The sequence below is a fragment of the Astyanax mexicanus genome, unplaced genomic scaffold (assembly GCF_023375975.1).
Source record: "Astyanax mexicanus isolate ESR-SI-001 unplaced genomic scaffold, AstMex3_surface scaffold_46, whole genome shotgun sequence".
In the NCBI taxonomy this organism is placed as follows: domain Eukaryota; kingdom Metazoa; phylum Chordata; class Actinopteri; order Characiformes; family Acestrorhamphidae; genus Astyanax; species Astyanax mexicanus.
The window spans coordinates 222,199-246,319 of record NW_026040056.1 but is presented as its reverse complement, the minus strand read 5'-3'; the positions used below and the strand labels follow the sequence as shown (position 1 = coordinate 246,319).

The 24,121-nt window shown below is 44.9% G+C and overlaps 2 protein-coding genes across 22 annotated transcripts; one reads left to right on the top strand and one right to left on the bottom strand.

Moving 5' to 3' along the window:
• The first annotated feature begins 5,314 nt into the window (after positions 1-5,314).
• On the top strand, positions 5,315-16,498 carry LOC111196602 (transcription factor AP-2-alpha-like). Of its 20 annotated transcripts, XM_049473777.1 has the most exons (12): positions 5,315-6,814; positions 7,050-7,088; positions 7,364-7,423; positions 9,565-9,630; positions 10,480-10,545; positions 11,813-11,878; positions 12,918-12,983; positions 14,593-14,658; positions 14,859-14,959; positions 15,034-15,224; positions 15,773-15,902; positions 16,114-16,498. In XM_049473777.1, the coding sequence occupies exons 2-12, from the start codon at positions 7,050-7,052 to the stop codon at positions 16,268-16,270; spliced, it is 1,008 nt and encodes a 335-aa protein (XP_049329734.1). In that variant the 5' UTR covers positions 5,315-6,814; the 3' UTR covers positions 16,271-16,498. The 20 variants fall into 20 exon arrangements, with proteins under 20 accessions (XP_049329734.1, XP_049329738.1, XP_049329736.1 ...); XM_049473781.1 differs by lacking the exon at positions 9,565-9,630; XM_049473779.1 differs by lacking the exon at positions 10,480-10,545.
• Positions 16,499-16,566: 68 nt separating this feature from the next.
• On the bottom strand, positions 16,567-23,756 carry LOC111196604 (uncharacterized). 2 transcript variants are annotated; one of them, XM_049473768.1, is made up of 7 exons: positions 23,509-23,756; positions 19,778-20,700; positions 19,351-19,447; positions 18,575-18,676; positions 18,294-18,469; positions 17,895-17,996; positions 16,567-17,585 (listed from the first exon to the last, which is right to left on the bottom strand). In XM_049473768.1, exons 2-7 carry the CDS (start codon positions 20,698-20,700, stop codon positions 16,670-16,672), a joined length of 2,316 nt encoding a protein of 771 aa, XP_049329725.1. In that variant the 5' UTR covers positions 23,509-23,756; the 3' UTR covers positions 16,567-16,669. The 2 variants fall into 2 exon arrangements, with proteins under 2 accessions (XP_049329725.1, XP_049329726.1); XM_049473769.1 differs by lacking the exon at positions 18,575-18,676.
• Between the last annotated feature and the right edge of the window lie 365 nt (positions 23,757-24,121).

Genomic DNA, 24,121 nt, shown 5'->3' with positions numbered 1-24,121 from the left:
TTCATAGTTACTGACCGCCAGGGCGGTGCTTAATGTGGATGATGCATACCAGCGATGTCACGAGGAGATTCCAGACAGAACCGCCGTAGATAAGCCCTCGGCGGCTGCCACGTTCACACTGTAGTAACGAGAGAAGGTGCATGGTGACGACCATGTGGCCGCTGCACAAATCTCTAGTAGAGACACTCCTTGAAGCGCAGCCAAAGATGTGGCGATGCCTCTGACAGAATGTCCTGTAGTCGGGGCAGGCAAAGGGCGATCTGCAGCCCTGTAGGCCCCCTGAATAACCTCCACAAGCCAGTGGGATAGCCGTTGCTTCGAAAGTGGTTTCCCCAACTTCGCAGCAGAAAAACATACAAACAGCTGGTCCGTTTGACGAACAGCCGTCGTAGCAGAAACATATGCCCGTAGAGCTCTTACAGGGCATAACTTTAGCCTCCTGGTATCAGAATCGTCCCCATAGGCTGGAAGATCAATGGTTTGGTTCACAAAAGCAGGATTCAACACCTTAGGCAGAAACGCAGCGTTCGGCCTCAGTTTCACACTGCAATCATCCAAGCCCCACTGTAAACACAGGGGGCTGATAGACAGCGCATGCAGCTCACAGCTCCGCTTTGCTGTGCAAACAGCCAACAGGAAAGCAGCCTTTAGAGAGATCCATTTCAGCTCTGCTCGCTCTAGCGGTTCAAAAGGAGCCTTGCAGAGAGCGTTCAAGACTAGCGGAAGATCCCAGGGGGGATACCGCGGCTTACGAGGGGGAGCCAGTCTCTTAGCTCCCTTCAAAAAAGCAGTCACAAGCTTATGAGAGCCCAAGGAAGTACCGTCCGCCGGCATCACGTGACAGGCTAAGGCCGCCACGTATACCCTGAGCGTCGAAGCGGCCCTGCCTTCCTCCAGTAGCGTCTGGAGAAAGGACAAGACAGTCTGTAGTGTGCAGAGGTGTGGTACCACACCTTGGTTAATACACCAAGCTTCAAAAGCCTTCCACCTGCCCTCGTATAGAGCCCGCGTAGAAGGAGCTCTAGCATTATAGATCGTGCGTCTGACCTGGGCCGTGCACGAGTCTAATGTGCTGGTGGGCCTAAGGGCCACAGCCATAGCCGGAGTTGCTCCGGACGTGGGTGCCACACCTGTCCATTCAGCTGTGAAAGCAGGTCTGCTCGACACGGAAGTTCCCATGGAACCCCATGGAGCAAAGACAGCAGCGTTGGAAACCATGTTTGATACGGCCACTTCGGGGCCACCAAGAGGACCCGATGCTGTTCCAGGCGTACTCTGTCCAATACAGCCGGAATCAGAGGCAAAGGGGGAAAGGCATAGAGCAGAGTTCTCGGCCAGCTGTGAGCCAGGGCATCCTGGCCCAATGGGCTGTATAGTGCCATCTCCGAAAACCAGAGAGGGCAGTGTGTCGTGTCTGGAGAGGCAAAGAGGTCTACTCGAGCCTCCCCGAACCGTTCCCACACCAGCTGTACCACACGCGGGTGTAGCTTCCATCGTCCTGGGTGAAGAGAACGGCGAGAGAGCGCATCCGCCGTGACATTGGTGGCGCCTGTCACATGAGATGCTCTCAGAGATAACACTCTGGGGTGAGCCCACGTCCAGAGTTCTTGTGCCAGCATTAATAGCCTGCGGGACCGTGTTCCGCCGAAGTGGTTTACATGATAGACTGCTGACACATTGTCCGATCTCACCAAGACATGTCTGCCGCGGAGCACCGGGAGAAAATGTCTCAGGGCGAGCACTATGGCACGTAACTCCAGGATGTTGATGTGGTCTCGCGCCTGCCGCATGGACCAAACACCCTGCACTGCGCTGTGGTTCCAGACAGCCCCCCAACCTGTGGCTGACGCGTCTGTAGTGATCACTTCTCTGCGAGAAGGAATCTGTCCCATCGTTACCCCTGACAGCAGGAAGGGTGCAGAGTTCCAGACATCGAGGGCAGCCAAGCACTAGCTGGTAATGAGAACGCGTGTGTGCCTGTGCCGTGCCGCATCCAGTTTCAGACTGATGAGCCACATCTGAAATGGTCGGATGTGGAGCTTCCCCAGTGCCACCACCTGCGCAGCGGCGGTGAGAAGACCTTGTAGTCGCAAAAGCCTCACATACTGCACCTCGGCGCCCCACCTGAGGCTGTGAATGGCCGATAGTATAGCCGCAGCGCGAGCTGAAGGCAGGGTGGCCAACATGCGACGTGAATCCAAGACCATGCCTAAAAAGGTTATGGACTGAGCAGGAATTAAAACACTCTTGTTCCAGTTCACCGCGAGCCCCAGCGCTTGCGTGTGCTGCAGTAATCTGAGTGTGTCTGTGTGAGCCCTCTGCTCCGAGGGGGCACACAGCAGCCAGTCGTCTAGATAGGGCAAGATTTTCAGCCCCTGAGCCATAAGGGGGGACAGGGCCACCCGCATACATCTCGTGAACACCCTTGGTGCCAGTGAAAGGCCGAACGGTAGCACTCTGAACTGGAATACCCTGTCTCGGAAGGCGAACCTGAGAAACCGTCTGTGTTCTGGAACGATTGGAACGTGAAAGTAGGCGTCTTTGAGATCCACTAGGGTGAACCACTCCGCTTCGGAAACCGCGTGGAGAACAGTCGGGGTGTGTAACATCCGGAACGGAAGAACTTTCAAAAATTTGTTCAGGCGACGGAGATCTAAGATCGGTCTCAAACCGCCGTCTTTCTTCGGAACCCCTCGGGGTGAACTTGAGGGTCTACTAACTCTATGGCTCCTCTGGCCAGCAGGGAGCCTATCTCCTGGGAGAGGCTTGCAGCCCGAACGGGATCCCGAACTTTGGTCACCGTAGGGCGAGGACATACTGGTGGCCGGCGGCGAAACTGCAGTCTGTAACCCACTGTCATGGTGCTCAGAGCCCACGGGTCTGAGATCATCTCTGTCCAGTAGGCCAAATGTGATGGTGAGAGCAACAGCGTCACCGGCCGTAGCATGTCAGCGGCGGTCAGCGGCGGTCAGCAGCGGCAGCTGCGCGCGGCTTGGAAGGGTGGGTCGCCTAGGCGCTCTCGGCGGGACCGTGGGGCCTGCGGGGCACGGCGGCGGAGCTGCGGCTCCGAAGCACCTCTCTCTATTGGTCCTCGAGCCCGCTGTAGTGGGCGACGAAAACTCTGTGGTTGCCCGGTATTATGCAGCTTTCGAGCCTCCGTCAGGGAGGATCGTCGTTCCAGGGCTTCCTTGGCTGCTGGTCCGAAGAGAGACCCGGGTTTGAGAGGCACGGACCGCAGCGTAGCTCGGCAAGGTTCGGGCAGAGAGGATTGGGCCAGCCACACCTGGCGCCGAGCATGCAGGCTCGTAGCGACGAGCCGACCAGTATCGTGGGTCATGTAACCCGCGGTCAAGAGGGCTAGATTCAGAAGCTCCTCCGAGCTATTTGAGTCCTCCGTGGATGCGGGGGAATTCTGCAGCGCAATGAGCAGGATGCAGAGGGAATTCAGCAGTCTCCCCATCCGCGTCGCTGAGTTGTGCATTTTAACAACCAGCTCGTCCGTGCGCCTACACTCCGCGCTCGGGCAGCGAGGTTCCGGCCGTAGCGCTTCGTCTGGCGAAACCACCGTGGAAGCCACACAGGGGTCGATCGCAGGCATGGAGGCCAGTCCATAGTCAGCCGCTCCGGCCATGGATGCTAGCAAGCGCGCCGTCTCCGTCGGCCGACCTGCTTTTTTGCTCTGAAAGGCAGCCGAGAATTCAGACACGAAGTCCTGACAAGGCGGCACCGCGAAAGCACCCGCTTCCAGGCGTTTAAACAGCGCGTTAGAGCGTACGCTCCCTGCTGCTGGTGTATCCAGGCCTAGCCTAGCTAAGGCTAACTTAAGCGTCTCTTCCACTGAAGCCCTGCGAGAGGCTGCGGGGTGTGTGTCCTCACTTCCCTTGGCTCCATCTGAAGACAGGGAGTGTGGAGGTGCAGGAGAGCTATCGGTCGGAAAAGATCCGAACCCCATCTCGTGCTCGAGAGCCGACCCTTGCGTAAAGTTCGCGTTGGAGGCAGCCGTTGAGAGAACGTCAAACTCAGCCTCCCGCCTTGGCGAAACAGACTCCTTAAACTCGACCGAGGGGCTCTCACCTGCTCGGTCCTGTGTCTGGCTGTTCATAGCTAAGATCAGGTTCTTTAGCTGGTGTAACTCCGATACAACCGAGTCCACACAGTTAGAGAGAGCTCCATAGCCTTTCTTTTTTCGCGGTGGCTCTAATGAGCTATCCGCGCTCCGTTTTCCCCGAGCCTTGGGCGTTGTCGCGGGGAGGGATGCCTCGCTTCGTGCTTCCAGGCCCGCTAGCCGCTCGTGGCGGATAGCCATGGGAATCATCGCGCAGTCGATGCATGGGTCTGTGAGTGCTTCGCGCAGATGGTCCAAGCCCAGGCACGACGTGCACAGTCGGTGTCCGTCGTCGGGCTCCAGGACGGCCTGGCAGTGCATGCAGCTAATCGAGGATAGCATAGCAGCGCTAGGTAGGCCGCGGCTCCGGGGGGGGGGTCTGACAGCCGCTCGCGGTGGCCGCTGGCTCGCTTCGGGCGTCGAGCGCCTCGCTGCCCGCTAAGTCACTCGGTGTACCGAGCACCAGCTAGCTGAAGCAGATAGCTCACGAGGAGTTTGCGCTAGTTAGAGCTACGGTTGAGAGACACAGCAGTGCTGACAGCCGCTCGTCTGATAGCTACTCGTGGGGCCGCTAGCCTCTGGTTAACCCCGGCGTCGAGCGATTCGTAGCCGGCTAAATGAACTCGGTGTACCGAGCACTAGCTAGCTAGGGCAGATAACTCGTTAGGCGTACGCTAGTAGAGCTAAGGAGAGAGTACTCACCGTGTCGGCTCCGGCGAAGACACCACAGTGTAGATAGCCGCTCGTGGGGGCGTTAGCTGAGGCTAATCCCGGCGCCGAGCGCTTCGCTGCGGTCAAAGTGAACTCGGTGTACCGAGCGCACGATAACTGAGGCAGCGGACAGGTACTGAAGCTAGGTTAGAACTACGGTGGGAGTCCTCACTGGTTTCGAGCTTCGACGGGAAATGCACAGTAACCCCAAGCTTCGTGTGGGTACTGGCGACGAGTAATCCAAAATAGGAGAAGAAAAAAGGAGAAGAAAAAGATGATGAAAAAAACAGCTCTAGAGGTCGGAATCCGAGCTCTGAAGCGAGCTGCACTCAATCGGTTCTGGGCGAGAAGAAAAAGAGGAGGAGCAGCGAGTGCCAGGGGGCATTTATACCCCGCTTGCGTCACACGCTGTGTCACGTGTAGTGACTTCGTTGGTATACAACTCTCGGTTCGCCGTGGGCACGGCAGGGAATACATTCACATTAAGCACCGCCCTGGCGGTCAGTAACTATGAAACATAACATTCATTTTTGGGACAAAATGTTTTTGTTAGGGGTGGATTATCAATACATGATTGATAAATAAATTACTTAATTTGTTTCTTTGTATTACAGATCTAACTTTGTGAAATGTGATTGGGACAGTCACTTCATATAAGCTTTTTCTGGTTTTGATTGTAAATTATAAGAAATTAAATGTTAACCCCCATTAATGCTCTGTAAATTCATATAAAACAGCACTTTGTACACAATCTCATCAAAGTTTTTACATATTCTTCTGTAATTCATCTATAGATATTTTACACGCCCATGTACAAAACTCACAGGCTGCTCAATTTCTTTCTTTTTCCTGGTTATTTTCTGGTCAATAGAACGCTATGTTAATGACATTGGATATGATTCTTTCGTATTTTATTTTATTTTGATGTTTGTTTTGTTGTTCCTTGTGTTAAAAAATTTTGGTTAAGCAAAATATTTCTGGTCTTATTGTCCAATGCGCTGTGATTCACGTTTCCTTATTATTCTAATGTCGGACTGACTTGTCATTTTATGTCCTTCGACCCTTTCCCTGGAGACTACGGGTCAGGGTGAAGTGCTAGTAACCTCTCCCTTGACCTGCACCGTGCCTTTCTACGTGGCGTAAAGTCACAAAAGGCGGAAGACCATCGTTTTACCTTTTTTTTGCTACTTCCTGTTTTCTGGATTTGAACTTTGTACTCGTTTTTTGATCTTTGCATTTCTTCTCCAACTCTGTGGACTACTTAATCGAGCACCCTTTGCATTTTCGTCCCATTGCTCCATTATTTCACATTATTATTTGACTTATTGTATTCTACGAGTGCCTTTCACTGTTTGGTGAAATGTTTGACGTTGGATATGTATATTGTGCGAAAGGGGGGACAGGCTTATTTTGGATCACTTGTCTACTTTGACAGGCTTAATTGGCTTGAATTGACTACTTTTTCCTACGCCCACATTCCCAATACAAGTGAAGAGGAGCCCCTTACATCGGTGGGGCCTACGGTGTGTGCATTGTTTTGGTTAGCTTACACGACTCTCATAGGGGAACTATGAGATAATCTGTTTCAGGTACGACCTATTGACCTGTGACTGCCTGATCAGTTATTGCATCTGGTTCTCAGGGGGGGCTTCCTGACCTTGACTTAGTTCGGGGCTGGCTTGCCTATACCTTGGCTCCTGGTGTACCCTGCTGTATCATAGGCTCCGGTTGGGTTGCTATTGCCTGATGCCATGTTTGACGTGCCACACTATGCTAGAGGCTCGTTTGGGTTTTTTGCCCTCAGCAGCACACCGGGGGCGGGTCTACCCCGCGGGTATCCGCCCCTATTTCACACATTCCTAAATGCCATTGGTTTGCGCCCAGTCAGCCAAGCTTGGATCTGATTGGTTGTGAGAGTGTACCTGATTGGTTGTGAGAGTTTACTTTTAAGTAAAAACACAAGGAAAGCAGACAAAAACGAGGCTGGGTGGAAACAAGGTATGTGTTACGTTAAAAACAGCGGTTTTAGTATAGTTAGGCTGGCTAGGTGCTAACTAAACATAACTAGCAAACTATCTTTGGCTAATTCAGAAAACTTTGCTTGCTAACCAGTTAGCATGCCAGCCAGCCAGCTAGCTACCCATTGGAATTATGTCAGATTGCTAGTAGCTAAATTAACCAACACTGTCCTGTTTTAAGTGTGGCTTTATTTGTTATGTTTTTGTCTTTGCAGATGCGTCGTAGAAAGAATGTAAAGAGACGTAGAGTAGAGGTACAGGTGTTGTAGGGCTACAAAATGCAGATTAATGCTCACAAAGAAGAATGTGTGCTGGTTACCTAACAAAAACATTTATCTCAGAGTAAAATTATTGGTTACTGTTTTAGAGGAAGACAGAGAGAGAGAGAGAGAGAGAGAAAAATAAAGAGAGAGAGAGAGATAATGTGTATGTGTGAATTAATTAATGTATTGTGAAAATAGGATATATACAGGTAAAATACAGTTCACTGTTTATATTGTTCATTTATTAACATAATGCTCCTTCTCAGGTCCCAACCACTACAAACGTGGAGAAAGGTTCTGAGCGAGCACAAGAACCACAAGCTCAGGTATATCCTTCACATGCAATAAAGTTTGATTTATTAGATACAGTAGTGTGGTCACTACCCTCATAGCAGCATTAGATACAGTAGTGTGGTCACTACCCTCAGAGCAGCATTAGATACAGTAGTGTGGTCACTACCCTCAGAGCAGCATTAGATACAGTAGTGTGGTCGCTACCCTCATAGCAGCATTAGATACAGTAGTGTGGTCGCTACCCTCAGAGCAGCATTAGATACAGTAGTGTGGTCACTACCCTCAGAGCAGCATTAGATACAGTAGTGTGGTCACTACCCTCAGAGCAGCATTAGATACAGTAGTGTGGTCGCTACCCTCATAGCAGCATTAGATACAGTAGTGTGGTCGCTACCCTCAGAGCAGCATTAGATACAGTAGTGTGGTCACTACCCTCAGAGCAGCATTAGATACAGTAGTGTGGTCACTACCCTCAGAGCAGCATTAGATACAGTAGTGTGGTCGCTACCCTCAGAGCAGCATTAGATACAGTAGTGTGGTCACTACCCTCAGAGCAGCATTAGATACAGTAGTGTGGTCACTACTCTCAGAGCAGCATTAGATACAGTAGTGTGGTCACTACTCTCAGAGCAGCATTAGATACAGTAGTGTGGTCGCTACCCTCAGAGCAGCATTAGATACAGTTGTGTGGTCGCTACTCTCAGAGCAGCATTAGATACAGTAGTGTGGTCACTACTCTCAGAGCAGCATTAGATACAGTAGTGTGGTCGCTACCCTCAGAGCAGCATTAGATACATTAATGTGGTCGCTACCCTCAGAGCAGCATTAGATACAGTAATGTGGTCGCTACCCTCAGAGCAGCATTAGATACAGTAATGTGGTCGCTACCCTCAGAGCATCATTAGATACAGTAGTGTGGTCACTACCCTCAGAGCAGCATTAGATACAGTAGTGTGGTCACTACCCTCAGAGCAGCATTAGATACAGTAGTGTGGTCACTACTCTCAGAGCAGCATTAGATACAGTAGTGTGGTCACTACTCTCAGAGCAGCATTAGATACAGTAGTGTGGTCACTACTTTTAGAGCAGCATTAGATACAGTAGTGTGGTCACTACTTTTAGAGCAGCATTAGATACAGTAGTGTGGTCGCTACTCTCAGAGCAGCATTAGATACAGTAGTGTGGTCGCTACTCTCAGAGCAGCATTAGATACAGTAGTGTGGTCGCTACTCTCAGAGCAGCATTAGATACAGTAGTGTGGTCGCTACTCTCAGAGCAGCATTAGATACAGTAGTGTGGTCGCTACTCTCAGAGCAGCATTAGATACAGTAGTGTGGTCACTACTCTCAGAGCAGCATTAGATACAGTAGTGTGGTCGCTACTCTCAGAGCAGCATTAGATACAGTAGTGTGGTCGCTACTCTCAGAGCAGCATTAGATACAGTAGTGTGGTCGCTACTCTCAGAGCAGCATTAGATACAGTAGTGTGGTCGCTACTCTCAGAGCAGCATTAGATACAGTAGTGTGGTCACTACTCTCAGAGCAGCATTAGATACAGTAGTGTGGTCGCTACTCTCAGAGCAGCATTAGATACAGTAGTGTGGTCGCTACTCTCAGAGCAGCATTAGATACAGTAGTGTGGTCGCTACCCTCATAGGAGCATTAGATACAGTAGTGTGGTCGCTACCCTCATAGGAGCATTAGATACAGTAGTGTGGTCGCTACCCTCATAGGAGCATTAGATACAGTAGTGTGGTCGCTACTCTCAGAGCAGCATTAGATACAGTAGTGTGGTCGCTACCCTCATAGGAGCATTAGATACAGTAGTGTGGTCGCTACTCTCAGAGCAGCATTAGATACAGTAGTGTGGTCGCTACTCTCAGAGCAGCATTAGATACAGTAGTGTGGTCGCTACCCTCATAGGAGCATTAGATACAGTAGTGTGGTCGCTACTCTCAGAGCAGCATTAGATACAGTAGTGTGGTCGCTACTCTCAGAGCAGCATTAGATACAGTAGTGTGGTCGCTACCCTCATAGGAGCATTAGATACAGTAGTGTGGTCGCTACTCTCAGAGCAGCATTAGATACAGTAGTGTGGTCGCTACTCTCAGAGCAGCATTAGATACAGTAGTGTGGTTTCTAATCCTATTTTGATAATGATATTTTTTCCCCAGGTCCAATCCAGTCCAAATCTCGGGAAAGGTATCGAACAAGAGCCTGTACAAGAACCACAAGCTCAGGTATGTCCTTCACATGCAATAAAGTTTGATTTATTAGATACAGTAATGTGGTCGCTACCCTCATAGGAGCATTAGATACAGTAGTGTGGTCGCTACTCTCAGAGCAGCATTAGATACAGTAGTGTGGTCGCTACTCTCAGAGCAGCATTAGATACAGTAGTGTGGTCGCTACTCTCAGAGCAGCATTAGATACAGTAGTGTGGTCGCTACTCTCAGAGCAGCATTAGATACAGTAGTGTGGTCGCTACCCTCATAGGAGCATTAGATACAGTAGTGTGGTCGCTACTCTCAGAGCAGCATTAGATACAGTAGTGTGGTCGCTACTCTCAGAGCAGCATTAGATACAGTAGTGTGGTCGCTACTCTCAGAGCAGCATTAGATACAGTAGTGTGGTCACTACTCTCAGAGCAGCATTAGATACAGTAGTGTGGTCACTACTCTCAGAGCAGCATTAGATACAGTAGTGTGGTCGCTACCCTCAGAGCAGCATTAGATACAGTAGTGTGGTCGCTACTTTTAGAGCAGCATTAGATACAGTAGTGTGGTCACTACTCTCAGAGCAGCATTAGATACAGTAGTGTGGTCGCTACTCTCAGAGCAGCATTAGATACAGTAGTGTGGTCACTACTCTCAGAGCAGCATTAGATACAGTAGTGTGGTCGCTACTCTCAGAGCAGCATTAGATACAGTAGTGTGGTCGCTACTCTCAGAGCAGCATTAGATACAGTAGTGTGGTCACTACTCTCAGAGCAGCATTAGATACAGTAGTGTGGTCGCTACTCTCAGAGCAGCATTAGATACAGTAGTGTGGTTTCTAATCCTATTTTGATAATGATATTTTTTCCCCAGGTCCAATCCAGTCCAAATCTCGGGAAAGGTATCGAACAAGAGCCTGTACAAGAACCACAAGCTCAGGTATGTCCTTCACATGCAATAAAGTTTGATTTATTAGATACAGTAATGTGGTCGCTACCCTCATAGGAGCATTAGATACAGTAGTGTGGTCGCTACCCTCATAGGAGCATTAGATACAGTAGTATGGTCACTACTCTCAGAGCAGCATTAGATACAGTAGTGTGGTCGCTACTCTCAGAGCAGCATTAGATACAGTAGTGTGGTCGCTACTCTCAGAGCAGCATTAGATACAGTAGTGTGGTCGCTACTCTCAGAGCAGCATTAGATACAGTAGTGTGGTCGCTACTCTCAGAGCAGCATTAGATACAGTAGTGTGGTCACTACTCTCAGAGCAGCATTAGATACAGTAGTGTGGTCGCTACTCTCAGAGCAGCATTAGATACAGTAGTGTGGTCGCTACCCTCATAGGAGCATTAGATACAGTAGTATGGTCACTACTCTCAGAGCAGCATTAGATACAGTAGTGTGGTCGCTACTCTCAGAGCAGCATTAGATACAGTAGTGTGGTCGCTACTCTCAGAGCAGCATTAGATACAGTAGTGTGGTCTCTACCCTCATAGGAGCATTAGATACAGTAGTATGGTCACTACTCTCAGAGCAGCATTAGATACAGTAGTGTGGTCGCTACTCTCAGAGCAGCATTAGATACAGTAGTGTGGTCGCTACTCTCAGAGCAGCATTAGATACAGTAGTGTGGTCGCTACCCTCATAGGAGCATTAGATACAGTAGTGTGGTCGCTACTCTCAGAGCAGCATTAGATACAGTAGTGTGGTCGCTACCCTCATAGGAGCATTAGATACAGTAGTGTGGTCGCTACTCTCAGAGCAGCATTAGATACAGTAGTGTGGTCGCTACTCTCAGAGCAGCATTAGATACAGTAGTGTGGTCGCTACTCTCAGAGCAGCATTAGATACAGTAGTGTGGTCACTACTCTCAGAGCAGCATTAGATACAGTAGTGTGGTCGCTACTCTCAGAGCAGCATTAGATACAGTAGTGTGGTCGCTACTCTCAGAGCAGCATTAGATACAGTAGTGTGGTCACTACTCTCAGAGCAGCATTAGATACAGTAGTGTGGTCGCTACTCTCAGAGCAGCATTAGATACAGTAGTGTGGTCGCTACTCTCAGAGCAGCATTAGATACAGTAGTGTGGTCACTACTCTCAGAGCAGCATTAGATACAGTAGTGTGGTCGCTACTCTCAGAGCAGCATTAGATACAGTAGTGTGGTTTCTAATCCTATTTTGATAATGATATTTTTTCCCCAGGTCCAATCCAGTCCAAATCTCGGGAAAGGTATCGAACAAGAGCCTGTACAAGAACCACAAGCTCAGGTATGTCCTTCACATGCAATAAAGTTTGATTTATTAGATACAGTAATGTGGTCGCTACCCTCATAGGAGCATTAGATACAGTAGTGTGGTCGCTACCCTCATAGGAGCATTAGATACAGTAGTGTGGTCGCTACCCTCATAGGAGCATTAGATACAGTAGTGTGGTCGCTACTCTCAGAGCAGCATTAGATACAGTAGTGTGGTCGCTACTCTCAGAGCAGCATTAGATACAGTAGTGTGGTCACTACTCTCAGAGCAGCATTAGATACAGTAGTGTGGTCGCTACCCTCAGAGCAGCATTAGATACAGTAGTGTGGTCGCTACTCTCAGAGCAGCATTAGATACAGTAGTGTGGTCGCTACTCTCAGAGCAGCATTAGATACAGTAGTGTGGTCGCTACCCTCAGAGCAGCATTAGATACAGTAGTGTGGTCGCTACCCTCATAGCAGCATTAGATACAGTAGTGTGGTCACTACTCTCAGAGCAGCATTAGATACAGTAGTGTGGTCACTACTCTCAGAGCAGCATTAGATACAGTAGTGTGGTCGCTACCCTCAGAGCAGCATTAGATACAGTAGTGTGGTCGCTACTCTCAGAGCAGCATTAGATACAGTAGTGTGGTCGCTACTCTCAGAGCAGCATTAGATACAGTAGTGTGGTCGCTACCCTCATAGGACCATTAGATACAGTAGTGTGGTCGCTACCCTCATAGGAGCATTAGATACAGTAGTGTGGTCGCTACTCTCAGAGCAGCATTAGATACAGTAGTGTGGTCGCTACCCTCATAGGAGCATTAGATACAGTAGTGTGGTCGCTACTCTCAGAGCAGCATTAGATACAGTAGTGTGGTCGCTACTCTCAGAGCAGCATTAGATACAGTAGTGTGGTCGCTACTCTCAGAGCAGCATTAGATACAGTAGTGTGGTCGCTACTCTCAGAGCAGCATTAGATACAGTAGTGTGGTCGCTACTCTCAGAGCAGCATTAGATACAGTAGTGTGGTTTCTAATCCTATTTTGATAATGATATTTTTTCCCCAGGTCCAATCCAGTCCAAATCTCGGGAAAGGTATCGAACAAGAGCCTGTACAAGAACCACAAGCTCAGGTATGTCCTTCACATGCAATAAAGTTTGATTTATTAGATACAGTAATGTGGTCGCTACCCTCATAGGAGCATTAGATACAGTAGTGTGGTCGCTACCCTCATAGGAGCATTAGATACAGTAGTGTGGTCGCTACCCTCATAGGAGCATTAGATACAGTAGTATGGTCACTACTCTCAGAGCAGCATTAGATACAGTAGTGTGGTCGCTACTCTCAGAGCAGCATTAGATACAGTAGTGTGGTCGCTACTCTCAGAGCAGCATTAGATACAGTAGTGTGGTCGCTACTCTCAGAGCAGCATTAGATACAGTAGTGTGGTCGCTACCCTCATAGGAGCATTAGATACAGTAGTGTGGTCGCTACCCTCATAGGAGCATTAGATACAGTAGTGTGGTCGCTACTCTCAGAGCAGCATTAGATACAGTAGTGTGGTCGCTACCCTCAGAGCAGCATTAGATACAGTAGTGTGGTCGCTACTCTCAGAGCAGCATTAGATACAGTAGTGTGGTCGCTACTTTCAGAGCAGCATTAGATACAGTAGTGTGGTCGCTACTCTCAGAGCAGCATTAGATACAGTAGTGTGGTCGCTACTCTCAGAGCAGCATTAGATACAGTAGTGTGGTCGCTACCCTCAGAGCAGCATTAGATACAGTAGTGTGGTCACTACTCTCAGAGCAGCATTAGATACAGTAGTGTGGTCACTACCCTCAGAGCAGCATTAGATACAGTAGTGTGGTCGCTACCCTCAGAGCAGCATTAGATACAGTAGTGTGGTCGCTACTCTCAGAGCAGCATTAGATACAGTAGTGTGGTCGCTACCCTCAGAGCAGCATTAGATACAGTAGTGTGGTCGCTACCCTCAGAGCAGCATTAGATACAGTAGTGTGGTCACTACTCTCAGAGCAGCATTAGATACAGTAGTGTGGTCACTACCCTCAGAGCAGCATTAGATACAGTAGTGTGGTCGCTACCCTCAGAGCAGCATTAGATACAGTAGTGTGGTCGCTACTCTCAGAGCAGCATTAGATACAGTAGTGTGGTCGCTACCCTCAGAGCAGCATTAGATACAGTAGTGTGGTCGCTACCCTCATAGGAGCATTAGATACAGTAGTGTGGTCTCTGCTCTCAGAGCAGCATTAGATACAGTAGTGTGGTCACTACTCTCAGAGCAGCATTAGATACAGTAGTGTGGTCGCTACTTTTAGAGCAGCATTAGATACAGTAGTGTGGTCGCTACTTTTAGAGCAGCATTAGATACAGTAGTGTGGTCGCTACTCTCAGAGCAGCATTAGATACAGTAGTGTGGTCGCTACCCTCAGAGCAGCATTAGATACAGTAGTGTGGTCGCTACCCTCAGAGCAGCATTAGATACAGTAGTGTGGTCTCTGCTCTCAGAGCAGCATTAGATACAGTAGTGTGGTCACTACTCTCAGAGCAGCATTAGATACAGTAGTGTGGTCGCTACTTTTAGAGCAGCATTAGATACAGTAGTGTGGTCGCTACTTTTAGAGCAGCATTAGATACAGTAGTGTGGTCACTACTTTTAGAGCAGCATTAGATACAGTAGTGTGGTTTCTAATCCTATTTTGATAATGATATTTTTTCCCCAGGTCCAATCCAGTCCAAATCTCAGGAAAGGTATCGAACAAGAGCCTGTACAAGAACCACAAGCTCAGGTATGTCCTTCACATGCAATAAAGTTTGATTCTTTAACTCTGCAAACACCAATTAACCTAAGTAAAAGCACACTTCCAAATCAATTTTCTAGATATTTAATATAGATTTTAACTTGTATACATACTGCACGTTCCCTGAACACTGCAGTTTTTTTGTCTTCTTCTGATTTAGCTAAATGTTAATATAATTCTTCAATTAGTCCTGTATAGGTGGAGACAGGCCAGTTAATTTCTTACCCACTGAAAAAGTCTTCATGGTGGAATCCCTCCTGAAATCAAGCAATTTCAGAGAAAAAAGAAGGTATAAAACAGTTTATTCTCTCTTTTTTTGACATTTTTTAATATGCCAAATAAATTTTTTCATGTAACTTACAGGTATCGCGTCAGCCTGGATGAAATTCAGCGTCGCATTGGTCCCCCAGAGTTTCTGTCTTTAAATGGGCTTGTGTCATATCTGCGGACAGCAAAATCCAATAAAGACTCCCTGAAAGGGGAACTGGAAGCTGCTGGTATAATCCCTCCCCCAGTGACCCGTCTCACATCCATGTGTTCAAAATTAACAGAAGGTAACCTCAGCATCCATACTAAATTATGCTATACATATACACATTATATATATATATATATATATATATATATATATATAGTTAAATGTACAGATATCCTGACAAAAGCGCTAATAGGAGAGGTCACAGTATATACAGTGCGAATACATCAAATATATTTATCCTACCATTGAAACAGATTTATGTGGAATGTTGATACTACTTTGCCTTAAAACATCTGCATGTACAAAAAAAAAGAACATCCATTTTTCATAGAATATTATTACTTTTAGTGCAGTGGCAGTTGGTATTGTAGTAGTCTTCTTATTGCATTTATGTATCCCCATTTAAAGGCTAAAATCCTTTTATAACTATTGTAAAAGTGTATAATCATAACCTTGTCATTTCGAGCTCTTAGATGTGTATGTGATTCCTATGACCCCTGTGTTTTCTAGAACAGAGATTGCTGCACCAAACCCACTCTTAATGACTTGGTTTCCATCTTGACACTTTAATCATATAGAGAGATTGTAAAATCAGTTGTATTTCCCCTTAAAAATCTCTTACAGATGAAGCTGATGACCTAGCTGTGGACCTGGGAAAGCTTGCCAGTAGGCATATAGATTTCCAGTCAGCTGCTGAAACGCAGCAATCTTCACAGGACAAGGCAACAGATCTCCTGAAAGCAAAGTCTGTTCAGTAAGTAAAATATTTTTTGTATAAAACCGTGTACAGTAAATTGTAAAATTAATAGAATTGAGATTAAATGTACAAAGTTTGCTTCTTACCCCAAAGGTAGTTAATCTGCCAAGACCCTGTCACTGGTTTTATGCTAATACAATCAAGACTGTCACCTTGAAATACTTAAACTGACTTGGTTTTAACATATTGCTTTGCCTTTTCCAAACAGGGAGTTCTTAGGACAAACCAAAAATGTCTTGGCTCCGTTCATGAGTCGGTACAACACAGTGACTCATGGACTGGGGCCAAAGACATTTGAGGTCTCTGTTCAAATTCTGGAGGCGTACCTACGTCAAGTCATACGGCAGCTTACAGAAGAAAGTTAAAGCAATTGTGCTGTGCATGCAGCAGTGTTTTGTTTGTTTAGTTGCAGTTAAAAAAAGTGCTAGTCTTTAACAAAAGCTTTTCCACTTGATAGTTCTTTATTGTATTTTGTGTACTTTTTTTCAAATGTTAACTTTTGTACTACTTTACAAACACATAAAAAAAATAATAAAACAAAACTTTGTCAGTGCTAATGCTTAACTTTGGAAATTAAAACCTTTACAAGAGCAGCATACTTGAAGTTATTTCTCCCTCTCTTCCCAAACAATTACATAACACACTTCTTGTAATTGCATACTGAGGTTTTAAACTACAAAGACAGTTCATTTTAAAAGTTACATACAGATTACATCAAAATTTGCTATAAGCAATTGGAGCTAGTAGCACTAATAGTAGGATTCTCAGTCTTTTGTGTAGACATCCCTCATTGACTTTGCACGGTTGCTGGAAGGCTTTCCCCGTTTCTTTTGGAAGGTCGAATCTGGACGGGAAGTATAAAGAAGTCTCTTACCAGGTTTTGCAAGCTGATAGTTGTGCACATTCAAAGCTCTCTTTCTAGACAACTCGATAGATTTTCTGTAAGGATGGAGTCTCTCAATCTTTCTTTTTCTGCAAATCCTAGTGTATTTCCCAAACATTATGTGGTGAGCATGCTTCACTGCTGAAAACATATCAAGGGATGGCTTGTAGTCTGTGCTATTACACCATTCATTTAAATCAGTCACTAATTTCTTTATACACCACTTTGATGAATTTGGTTGCAGTGTCTGTGCCTGATTTGCCATTGAATACGTGTGATCATTTGGTTTTGATATTTCAGGTGGATTTGATTCCTCCGTATGAGCCTTTTGCGTTAAGTTCCACAACACCTTCAAGCACACACATGCCTCTCCTAAGCTACTTGTCAAGCAAGAGCATTTTTCTGTCTCCATGTTTACAATGCCTAGCTGTGTACCACTGTCCACTATAACAGAGTTCATATGCACAGTGTAATCTTGGGCTGTCCAGAGTGCATTTGCCACCCGTTGGCGTATGTCCTCAACCTCTGTTCCATTTTCAGCAGAAATCATCTTTGCAAACTCTAAATGTTTACACACATTGCCTTTTAAAGCATATTTACAATCACAAGTCATATAAACCAAGTTCACAGAATACACATGACCAGGAATGGTCTCTGAGGGAATGCTAAACTGGCCTTCTGAGTTGTAGGTCACACTTTGGCCAAGTCCATTAGATTTCATCCTTTGTGCAGCTTCAGACACATCCTGGGGAGATTTTGAATTTGTTCTGCCAGCAGCCTGCAGATCTCCCAAATGCCTGTTTAATTAAACAACATTGTTTGTTTTTTTCCCCAGTTCATGTTAAACTTGAGCAATTGAATAGCTAGACATTCACTATGTATAATTACCTAAAATAAAAGTGTAGAATTGTTTTAATAGTTGTTCTTTACTATTTCAATGAGAAACAGACTACGCAGGGCTATCTAAAAAAAAAGAATATATTTGAAAAGTTACCTTAATTCTATAATTCAGTTCAAAATGTGAAACTTATGTTATATAAATGTATTACACACAGAGTGATCTATTGTAAGTGCAGTAAAAAGGTTTTTCTCATAGAAATGCTTACTTGTAGTACGGCACAACGTCATCATTCAGCAAACGGAGAAGATCGTCAACTCTTTTGTTTGAATAGCCACAGAAGAAACCGTACTTGAGGCCTAGGAAAAATCTTATATCCCCACACACAAAGTAAAAAAAGAAAAAAAAAATTAAAATAGAAACCAAACAATCTGCTTACATAACCTCAGTTAAGTCACAATATTGTTACCACCTTCTTACAAAGTATGCAGAGAAGGACTATTTTTTTTTTCATTATAGAACAACAAATGTGCTTCTATATGCTCAGTGAAGCTGAAAAAAACTGAGCGTAAAAAATGAGAAGGTAGTCATAATACTGTAACTTGACTGCATATTAATTACATTTATAAAATGTGAATCAAGCATGTAAAGCTTATACAGATTTTACCTCTCAACGACATTGTTTGTTTCACTTTGGTGGTGATAAAACAAACGTCCAAAATTTGACCACATTTCTGCATTTGTCAGCCAATTCTTGCGAAGGTAATCACAGACTTGAGTGCTCTGTGTTTCTGTTTCTATTCTTGCAAGCAGGTCCTCTGACATTTTCTGGAACTCTTCTGCCTGTGTAATCAAAATATCAAAAAAAACATAAAGGAATTGATTAGCTTCATCAGGGCCAAACAGATTTATTTTTCACACATTCTTCATTAACTATAGATCACTTACACTCGTGCATTGTTTTAAGGACACCATGCCTTTAATCACCATATTTCTAGCTGAAGTGTTCAAGTGACCTCCATCACGCCTAATAAGCCACCGGTGTACAGCCTGCAACAACATAAAATTGTGAAAATGTATTTGACACATAACCACCTGAAGATTAACATTCTTGCCCATTATAAGCTACAAAAATATAATTTGACCATAATATGTTGACCTAATATACAGAAGTATTCAGCCCTGTTGAACTTTTCAATCTTTTGGCACAACTTTTTTTAGAATAAAAAAAACTGAAAAGTGGGGTGTTCAATATTATTTGGTCCCTTGTGTTAATATTTTGTAGTGCCACCTGTGATTACAGAAGCAAGTCGCTTGGGGTTTGTCTCTATCAGTTTTGCACATTGAGAGACTGACATTTTTCCCATTCTTTCCTTGCAAAACAGCTCAAGTTCAGTGAGGTTGGAAAAATATTGTTTGTGAACCGCAGATTCAGCTCTTTCCACAAATTCTTGATTGGATTCCGAAGGCTGAAAATTTCAAGGCCCAAATACATTTGCAAGGCACTGTAACATGAACCACACTTTAAAATGTTTTGTTACTAAATATTAGTTTCCCGTGTTCTACCCTTTAATGAAATGACTTTGGTAAATAAAATGTTTGACATGGTTTCCACCAACTTTTACTATACATTACAATTAATAGTAAATTTTTAATTTAACTACAAATGGAGGTGATTTTTTAAAAACATTTACTATTCCTCTAAATTAATAAAAAATATTTACCTGAAGCACATGAAACCAGCATAATAGTACTGCTGAATGAGGAAACACAGCTTTGATTGCGTTGATTTCTTTGATATCCTTGTCCACCATTACACACCTACATGACATTACAAATAAAATTCTATGTAAAACACTTTATGGCAGCTTTCATAAGACTATACACAAACATTAACATTTCAAAACAGACATACAAAGCCTTTTGACAATTGAAGAATGGTGAAATAATACATGCTTATGTTAGCATCTTAGTCATAGGGTTAGGTAGTCTTATGAATACTGCTAACATTTTAATTCATTCTTGAACAATTATGTACCAATGATTGAACCAATAATAAAAAAAACTCAGATTTAATAAACAATGACAATGAACAAAATGTTACTTAATGCTGGTGTAATATTTTAGTGGTTATGCAGAAATTAAATTTACCTTGGGGTGAAAAGGTTAGCTGCCTCCTGGAGTTTCCTCAGACAGATTTCAATGTTGCTTGTGGATTCTTCACTCATTACAAAAAAGGCAACAGGGACTCCTTTCCCCTCCGAGGTTTTCACAAGCACTGCATAGAATGCGAATCCATACTGAGTAACACCTTTGTAAGTTGCATCAACAAAAATCATTGAAGATCCAAACTGTTTGCACTGTTCCTGCTGCCACTGAGAACTAAACACAATAATTAGTGGCTGATGTTCCTTGTGGGATAAAGGCTGGTAATAGAGTATGCTGTCCTGCAGATCTGCTTTTATTAATCTGTCCACTGATATACTGTCGTTTCTGTCAAATCTCTGTCTGGCATTGAAACCAGCACGGATTCCAGTGATATCCTTTTGAGTGAGAAAATATCTTCTGTCTCTGAGGTCATTTTTGCCATATGTGCGAAACCACCTCACAGTTCTTAACAGTATCTCTGAATTTGAAAGTCCCTGTGAGAGACACTCATGTATGTAATTCAGTAAATCTTCATCCACACGATTTACTCCATCTTCCTGGGAATTTGAAATGTCATGTCCACTGTGCTCAGCCAATACCCTAACTATGCATCCAGAAATATTGTTATCTGTGACAAACTGAAATGAAACATAAGCTGGACAAGAATTGGCTCTTGTTTTCTCAGGATTGCCGCTTGAAGCACCAGATGCTTTGTTTCCACGCTCACATTTCCACTGAATTAGATTTGGTGATCTGGACTTCCGGGAAATGAAGTAACCTCTGCCCTGGAGATGCAGAACATCAACATAGGTTCTCATGAAATCTTCATGAGTTTCGCCTTTCAAGACATGAATCTGACGTTCAACTCGCCCATCCCTTTCTTTCCTTAATGACTGTTCAATGGATTTCACCCAAAAGTCTTCCATCTGTAAAAATAGGTTTGAGAGAAAAAAAAAAAGATTTAAATCAAAAGTATTTTATGTTGAACAAGGATTAATGCTTTCTTTAACTTTTGCTTATAATCGACTGTTATAGTAATAATTTGAGAACCCAATTACTTTAAAGACTGCTAAACTACACTATATTTCCAAAGTATAAGGCATAGATAGATGAGTCTCTCTATGCTCTACTGTTCTTGAGCTAATCAGAAGCTACATGAAGTTTGGAGGTGTGTAGTGATTGGTGTAGTGACTGCAGAAAGTTGGTGAACTCTGTGCACTGTGCTCCTCAGCATCCGCTGACCCCACTGTTATTTTGCAGTGACAGAGCACAAAGTCGCTGTCGTTCCCAGTCTCTTCCACTGTGTTATAATATCACTGACAGTAGGCTCTGAAATATTTAGTAGTGAGTAGTAAAATTTCACGACTGGACTTGTTGCACAGGTGCAGCATCCTATCACTGTACCACGCTGGAATTCACTGAGCTCCTGAGAGAGACCCATTGTTGTTTGTAGAAGCAGTCTGCTGCTTGCCTAGGTGCTTGGTTTAATACAACCGTGGAAATTGAAATGACTGGAGCACCTGAAATTAATCATTTGGATGGGTGACCAAATACTTTTGCCAATATAGTGTATGTAAATTATTCTTTCCCCACTAAGATTCAAATATTTGTGAGGTTATTTTTGAAAGCAAGATTTATTTAAACACTACTGTATCTAATGCTGCTCTGAGGGTAGTGACCACACTACTGTATCTAATGCTGCTCTGAGGGTAGCGACCACACTACTGTATCTAATGCTGCTCTGAGGGTAGCGACCACACTACTGTATCTAATGCTGCTCTGAGGGTAGCGACCACACTACTGTATCTAATGCTGCTATGAGGGTAGCGACCACACTACTGTATCTAATGCTGCTCTGAGAGCAGAGACCACACTACTGTATCTAATGCTGCTCTGAGAGTAGTGACCACACTACTGTATCTAATGCTGCTCTGAGAGCAGAGACCACACTACTGTATCTAATGCTGCTCTGAGAGCAGAGACCACACTACTGTATCTAATGCTGCTCTGAGAGCAGAGACCACACTACTGTATCTAATGCTGCTATGAGGGTAGTGACCACACTACTGTATCTAATGCTGCTCTGAGAGTAGTGACCACACTACTGTATCTAATGCTGCTCTGAGAGTAGCGACCACACTACTGTATCTAATGCTGCTCTGAGGGTAGCGACCACACTACTGTATCTAATGCTGCTCTGAGGGTAGCGACCACACTACTGTATCTAATGCTGCTCTGAGGGTAGCGACCACACTACTGTATCTAATGCTGCTCTGAGAGTAGCGACCACACTACTGTATCTAATGCTGCTCTGAGGGTAGCGACCACACTACTGTATCTAATGCTGCTCTGAGAGTAGTGACCACACTACTGTATCTAATGCTGCTCTGAGGGTAGCGACCACACTACTGCATCTAATGCTGCTCTGAGAGTAGCGACCACACTACTGTATCTAATGCTCCTATGAGGGTAGCGACCACACTACTGTATCTAATGCTGCTCTGAGAGTAGTGACCACACTACTGTATCTAATGCTGCTCTGAGGGTAGTGACCACACTACTGTATCTAATGCTCCTATGAGGGTAGCGACCACACTACTGTATCTAATGCTGCTCTGAGAGTAGTGACCACACTACTGTATCTAATGCTGCTCTGAGGGTAGCGACCACACTACTGTATCTAATGCTGCTCTGAGAGTAGCGACCACACTACTGTATCTAATGCTGCTCTGAGAGTAGCGACCACACTACTGCATCTAATGCTGCTCTGAGGGTAGCGACCACACTACTGTATCTAATGCTGCTCTGAGAGTAGCGACCACACTACTGTATCTAATGCTCCTATGAGGGTAGCGACCACACTACTGTATCTAATGCTGCTCTGAGGGTAGCGACCACACTACTGTATCTAATGCTGCTCTGAGGGTAGCGACCACACTACTGTATCTAATGCTGCTCTGAGAGTAGCGACCACACTACTGTATCTAATGCTGCTCTGAGAGTAGCGACCACACTACTGTATCTAATGCTGCTCTGAGAGTAGTGACCATACTACTGTATCTAATGCTCCTATGAGGGTAGCGACCACACTACTGTATCTAATGCTGCTCTGAGAGTAGCGACCACACTACTGTATCTAATGCTCCTATGAGGGTAGCGACCACACTACTGTATCTAATGCTGCTCTGAGGGTAGTGACCACACTACTGTATCTAATGCTGCTCTGAGGGTAGCGACCACACTACTGTATCTAATGCTGCTCTGAGGGTAGAGACCACACTACTGCATCTAATGCTGCTCTGAGGGTAGCGACCACACTACTGTATCTTATAATTGTAACTACATAACTGTGTTTCTATAAATAAAGCAAAGAATAGCTCTGAAAATGTATATACATAAACAATAGCTTACTAATGCTGCTGCTCTGAGAGTATTAGCTACAAAATCGGTTCAATAGCTAACCTCTCTTAAACCTCAAAGAGAGTAGAACAAGTTATGCAGACAGTACTTAGTAATATTCAGAAATACTGTTAGCTACTAAAGCTAAAAAACAACCCAAACCTATTGTTAGTTAACGTTAGCCATTAAGACACAACCACCAGCACAGGTAACCCTGTAATGTGATAAAAAATAATGACGAAACCAATATTTTTACCGTTTTTAAATAACAGAGGGTGAGCATTTTTTAGCTACTGAATGTGCTTAAAATGTAAAAAAAAAAAAATGAAGCTTACCTTTTCTTTCTCAGCAATGCAGCTAAATCCCACTTTAAAAATCCTGCAACATCCCGTCTTCAGTCCTCAAATAATTTAGCGCCAGATTTCAAAAGCGTTGCTTCCGGTAATAAGCTCTCACTACCAATCAGATCCAAGCTTGGCTGACTGGGCGCAAACCAATGGCATTCGGGAATGTGTGGAAATAGGGGCGGATACCCGCGGGGTAGACCCGCCCCCGGGGTGCTGCTGAGGGCAAAAAACCCAAACGAGCATGCTAGAGCAGTCGCCATTTTTCCGACTGAGGTGGGGAATGTGGGGTAACAATAATTTATAAAAACCTGTAACAAATGGCCATCTTAATACTCAAGATGTGTACACTCTTTCAGGACCTGTCTGACCCTCCTGATGGACAATATATTATTATTTGACTTACATATATAATCATTTATTAACATACCAATCATATATACTCATCAATTTATATATCCTATGTATGTAATCCATTTTGTTGATCCATATCATGTGTGAGTCTTCATACCTTTTGTAGTTACACCATCATTTATTCATCTGTTTTGGTGTTATAGATGCTATGTATAATCATGTATTTCCTACTACTCTGTCATATTTGCTC